The sequence below is a fragment of the Leptonychotes weddellii genome, chromosome 15, assembly GCF_054177405.1.
Source record: "Leptonychotes weddellii isolate Sample4059 chromosome 15, ASM5417740v2, whole genome shotgun sequence".
In the NCBI taxonomy this organism is placed as follows: Eukaryota; Metazoa; Chordata; class Mammalia; order Carnivora; family Phocidae; genus Leptonychotes; species Leptonychotes weddellii.
In genome coordinates, this window is record NC_138383.1 from 2257224 (window position 1) to 2263223 (window position 6000).

The following is a 6000-nucleotide window of genomic DNA, read 5'->3' on the forward strand; positions in this document are numbered from 1 at the left end:
CCACAGCCGTGAGCGATACATTTCTGTGGTTTATAAGCCCGGCCCCTTCTCTTACAGCCGCCTGGACAGGCAGCGGGCTCAGCGGAGCTGGAAGGAGCCTTGCGCGGGCTCTGACGCGGCCACGCGGGGCTGGCTGAGCAGCCGCTCCCATTGGAAATGTCGGTCCATGGGAAATATATAGAACTGCTTCAGAGGGCAGCATAGAGAACAACCCCATTTTTGTTTAAAAAGCAAGCAGACAAGAAAAGTATATGCATCGTGGTTTCCCGGTGAAGGGAGGGAGCTGGAATTATGTGTGATTTTCCTCATCTACTTTGCACACATTGTTACAGTTTAGAATGCTACAGTTGGGGGTGGTTACTCGTACAGCCAGGCATCATAAAAATAAAATAATTTTTAAAAACTTTATCCTGAAGAAAGCCACTCAAGGGGACGCCTGGGTGGCTCAGTCAGTTGGGCATCTGCCTTCGGCTCAGGTCGTGATCTCAGGGTCTGAAGATGGAGCCCGGCATCGGGCTCCCTGCTCAGCAGGGAGTCTGAGTCTCCCTCCCCCTCTGCCTGCCGCTCCCCCTGCTCCTGCGCTCGCTGGCTCTCAAATAAACAAACAAACAACAACAACAAAAAAGCCACTCAATTTCCCCTGAAGACTGGGCAGGCAAGGGCGGGTGGCTGGAACCGAGTGGTGACACGGGCTCTTCGCTGGGACCCGCCCCCAGTGTGGGCTGTAGAACTGGCCCGGGCAGCTGTGGATGGGCGGTGGGCGCCCGTGGGCTGCGCAGGCGCGGTGACAGTGGAGCGGGGGCGGGGCCGGGCACTCACTCTGCCTCCACCAGGTTGTTCAGAGTGGCCGCCTTCTCCTCCTGCAGCTGGTTCAGCTTCTCCTGCATCTCGATGGTCTCCCTCTCCGAGGCCTGCACGGGACGGGGTGCCGCCGACTGTGGGGGGACGCCGGGGGACGCGAGGACCCACACGCGCGCCCTCCCACCGTGCGCCCTCCCTCCCGAGCCCGCGCGTGCCCGAGTCCGCGGAGCGCCTGACCTTCAGCGCGCGCACGAACTCCTTCTCCATCACCAGGTTGTCCTGCTGCAGCCCCTCGGAGCTGCTCCGGTTCTTGCTTATCAGCACGTTGAGCTTCTTCAGGTCGTTGTCCAGGTCCTTCATGTGGCGCTCGATCTCCTTTTGCTCCTTCTTCTCCTGAGCGATCTTGTCTGCAGCAGAGGGGACGCGGGGGTAGCCACGTTCCCAAGAGTAGCCCCCACACCAGTCAGGGCCCAGCTGGGCCAGAGGGAAGGGACCTCTTCCTGGCCGCTCCGTTCCCAAAGCCTGGCCCTTTGAGGCAACAGAAAGGACCCCTGTGTGGACAGCCAGCAGGTGGGCGGGGGGGGGGGGCGGGATGGGGGGCAACCCCCCTGCACTGAGAACAACCTGTGGGGACATGGCTGGTGCTCAGACACTGGGTCTCCAGGAAAGGCGGGCCCTGCCCCCTACACCGCCCCGCCCAGCTCAGGGGCAGGGGGCAGAAAACAACCATCCTAATTTCCAAGAGGGGTTTGGGCGCCCCCCAGGGCAGGCCAGAAAGGCAGCAGGGCCTCTGGGCCTGAGGTGTCCAGAAGGAATGGGCCCCGGACCACCAGGCAGCATTTCCCATAGGGCCACATGGCCGGGCTGACCTGCATGGATCTCTGGTCAGAGACCCAGGTGGGACCAGGTGGGACCTGGATGCCTCAGTGGGGGGCCATGGGGGTAGACGGCGGCCAGGAAAGGTGTCCATCTCCCTCCTCCGGGTACCCTGGCACATTAGAGACCCCTGGTTTTTACACCACCTGGGGCAAGACAGGGGCTGGGGAGTCTGTTGGAACAGTTTTCTAAGTTCAGCTGGAGAGGAAGAAAGCTTCTCTTCCCAAGGCCCTGAGTTTGAGGCGTGAGGTGTCCCCTGTCTCCCTGGGAAGAAAGCTTCTCTTTCCACAGCCCCGAGTTTGGGGCGAGAGGTGTCCCCTACTCCCTGAGCAGGGGAGTGAACGCCCAGGAGCTGCACCTTGCTGCATGTCTGCATTTCCAGCCCAGCTGCCCTGCCCTCGGCAGGATGGTAAACCTTCCGTGCTCCTCTGGGAGCACCCCTCAGTCTGCGAACTTAACAAATCCAGTATATTTTCTCGATATTTCCGCCGTGCTGGCGACGGGGCTGGTGGTCAGGGCAGTGCCTCATGTTTACACAAGGCGCTGCTCTCATGGCCTCGTGCAGGGTAAGCGTGGAGCTCCCTCCCCGGGAACTGGGCCGGAGGAGTCCCTGCAGACGCCGGACGCTTACTTTCTATCCGCAGCTTCTTCTGCTCCAGGATGTGCATTTCCTTCTTGAACATGTCCAGAGACACCAGCTGTTCCTCCTGCTCCTGAGTGACCTTCACCATCTCTTGCTGCAGGCGGAGCCAGGTCACCTGGGCCTGCGTCACATTGGTGTTGTGCTCTTCGATCAGCTTGGTCAGCCTTTTGATTTCAAGCTCTAGAGGCCCCACTTCTTCCCCCTAAAAGTGATATTCACCAAAAAGCAAAGCGAGCCTCCTTGTTTTCAAAGGTCTGCTTTCCGGGGGAGCTGAGAAGGGCCGGGACCCCACCTGAGATCATGCATCTGTGTGAGGACAAGGGGGCATTTCCTCGGGGGCACTAAGGGTCCCACTGTATGCCCCCGACCCGCTGTGGGAGATATGGGTCTCAGGAGGGCAGTGGCCCCCTCCCCACCACGCCACAGCCTTGTGGGGCCAAGGGCAGGGTTGGCAGGCCTCTGTCCCTCAAAGGGGCTTTGCAAGTTTTCTTTTAGGGGCAGACCGTCACGGGCCAGGGTCTTGACCATTTGGGCTGCAGCTTTGAGAGGGCTCTGTGGTGCTCAGGGTCTACCTAAAAGCGTGCCCCAGCTGACCATTTTACTCCTGGACTTGAAGCCCATGGTGGTGCCCCCACGTTAGGGATACCTGGGTAACCTATAGGACTTCAAGCCTCAAACTCATCAGATCACTCAGAGCAGCGGTCAAATCCCACCCGCTGCCTTTGCTTGGCAAGAAAGAAGAACATTTGGTGCCAGGTGAAAGTTATATGGTCAGATTCCAGGGGCCACCAATAAGGCTTTATTGCACACACCCATTTACTTATCACCTGCCTTTCTGGCCGTGACAGCAGGGGTGAGTAGCTTCGGCAGAGACCGACTGGCCTGAAATATTTACTATCTGGACCTTGACAGGAGAAGGTTCACAGGCAGCCCCTGACTTGGGGCATTCCGCGCTCTCGCCATGTCATCCATAAAAGGGGTGGGGAAAGGAGTGGCTCTATTCCGTGGCACAAATACCAACCAGGGGCAACCTCTCCTGGCCCGGAGGTCTTACCCCCAGCTCAGAAACCATCTGCTCCAGCTGCTTATTGAAGAAGTTGATGAGGCCTTGCTTTCTCTCAATCAGGATTGTGCGCCTAGAGATCTCGTTCTCGCTGCTGGTGATGAGGTCATTGACCTTTTTCACTTCCTTGTCGAGCTCGACCAGCGTCTTCTGGTGCATGTCCAGCCTGCAGTTGGTGTTTGTGATGTCCAGGGTGGTCTGAGCAATGTCGCCGTCAATTTTGGAAAGATGTGTCACCTGCATTAGCAAAAGGAAACATGTCTGAACATTCTTTTTCCCTGGGGGACTCTAAATGAGCTGGCTGGCCTCTCATTTCCTTGAGCATCTGCCACAAGGTCCGCCTCTCCTTCCTTCTAGTCTTTATAAATATAACGCCCCCCCCCCACCGCCTTCTGCCCAAACCAAAGACAGGATCACACTCTACACATATGTTTGTAAGCCACTTTTTAATGAGCTCAATCTTGACTTGTATGCTCCTTTCATTTTTAGTGGCTGTGTAATAGTCCCTTATACTTATAACCCAGGAAGCGAGTCGTGGTTGTTGTCAGCAGTCCTGCTTCCGTCCTGTCCCACAGTTCTGAATTCAGTGCCCCGGGGGCTGGTCTAGACAGCTGGTATGTTTTGGTGAAGGAAACGGATTCCTTCCTCTCTGGGCTTGCAGTCTATCACCAGTGTTCCTGTTCTAAGTAATGCTGTGGCAAGTTCAACCTGTCTCTTTGCCAGGACCGTCCGGGATAGCCGGGTCTTCACAGGGGCTCCCACCTTCCTCCTTGCCCCCCGTGCTTGCCGCCCTACGGGGGCTCCCGTTCCTAAGTCTCTTTTTGGTCACCAGATGGACCAGCCAGCCTCCCTGGACTCCCTCAGCTCTGCTCCTGGACTGTTCACTCTTATTGAGATACTTTGGCCTCTCCTGGGACGTCAGTTCTGCTCCTGCACTAACTTGTAGACCCATGGTTGACCCGTGCCTGCCCTCCCTCTGAACCCCAGCTCCAGATCCCAGGGGGTTTTTTGAACAGTTTGGAAAAAGTATCCCCTTTAAAGAGCTAGACTTGCATCTCTGGGGCAGTCAATCATAATGGACAAATTTGTGGGACGAAGATTCTTTACTGCCCTCTGCTGGACATCGGTGGTAGTGTGTGTGCCACTTGCAGGGGTGGCCCGGGGCCTGGGGGTCTGGGGGTCCACGAGTGCAGCCTGGCAGAAGGACTGGCAGGTGACTTCACACACACCACGCTCCTTATCTTCTCTGGTACAGCGCGGGCCCCTAGTTTTGCTCCCAGCAGGTAGTCTTGCCCCCACTTCCCAGAGAAAGGATGAGTGGGACGCCCCCAGCATCAGACAGGACCTCCCAAGGAGACCTGGCTGAGCACAGTCTTGGCTCCAGCCCTGTCTCCCCACTTCCTTGCTATAACCAGGCCCGGAGCAAGCTGCCCTCCTTCCAGGTGTCCGGGAGGGATGGGGCGCCTCAGGGTGCCGGCCAGGTAGACAGCAGCCCCACCCTCCCGGAAGGACAGGTGAGCCCCCCAGCTGTGTCAGCTGAGCCTCCTCCTGGCCAGTATCCACCTGCCAACAATGGCCATCAATCGCTGACATGCAGGGGCACGGCCTCCGGCTCCCCAGCCCCTTTGTTGTCATTGTAATGAACGGTTAGATCTAATCCTCCAACACCTGCCAGGTGTCTCGTACAGGGAGAGAGTAAAGGTAGAGCCAGGATCACGCAGGAGCAGGACTCATGCTCTTAACCACAGGCAGGGAGGGCCCACGCCCCTTCATCTCCCACCCATCGGATGGAAGCTTCTGGTGAGCTGGAGAGCAAGGAAACGTCCGTGTGGTTGCTGCTACGTGCAGGCAGGCCGAGCGGGCCCCTCTCCTCCTGAGCCTTGAGGGGCGCCCTGGGGCAGGCCATCTGCTGGGAGGTGCCCTAAGCCTGGTGCAGGCCACAGCAGCCTCCGTGGGCTCCGCAAGCGGGCCCACCGAGCCAGGGGACACTGAGGGGGGGTCACACCACGGGACGAGGCAAAGAAGAAACGATTCAAGGAAGGACACAGGGACCCCTGACCACAGCTCAGAGCAAAGTAAGACCCCTGGGAGAGCAAGAGAGAGCTCTTGTTGGAGGAGGTTCCTGGGCCGGGAACCTGTGACCCTGGGTTTCGGGCATAGCAGCTTGTCCTCAGAAGTGTGGACACAGATGTATGGCAAGCATGTCCAGAGTGGAGTTGTTGATAACGTTTAAAACCTATAAACACCTTGAAGTGTCTAACCAGAGAATTTTCAAGCACAATACATACATTTGCATGATGAAATGTCATGCAGAAAGGAAAATGTAGGTTTTTGAGGAATATTTCACAGAAAATGTTATGTTGAATGTGGCCAAAAAGTAAAATAAAACAGTATCTGCTCAGTGAGAAAATCCGTGGAGTCCCACACTTACTGTGTGTCATATTTCAGTAAAGTGAATGAAAATGGATTAGAATACGACGTGGATGGAACTGGAGGGTATTATGTTGAGTGAAATAAGTCAAACAGAGAAAGACATGTATCATATGATCTCATTGATATGAGGAATTCTTAATCGCAGGAAACAAACTGAGTGTTGCTGGAGTGGGGGGTGGGGAGG

The 6000-nt window shown here is 56.8% G+C and overlaps 1 protein-coding gene across 1 annotated transcript in view; it reads right to left on the reverse strand.

Moving 5' to 3' along the window:
- CCDC40 (coiled-coil domain 40 molecular ruler complex subunit) overlaps positions 1–6000 on the reverse strand; it is a 37745-nt gene that overhangs the window by 7530 nt on the left and 24215 nt on the right. Inside the window, exons 12-15 of the mRNA XM_081805947.1 lie at positions 3375–3620; positions 2309–2522; positions 1039–1208; positions 820–911 (exon numbers count right to left, since the gene is read on the reverse strand). Of these exons, the coding sequence (XP_081662073.1) occupies positions 820–911; positions 1039–1208; positions 2309–2522; positions 3375–3620 (722 nt within the window). The remainder of the gene's footprint in view (positions 1–819; positions 912–1038; positions 1209–2308; positions 2523–3374; positions 3621–6000) is intronic.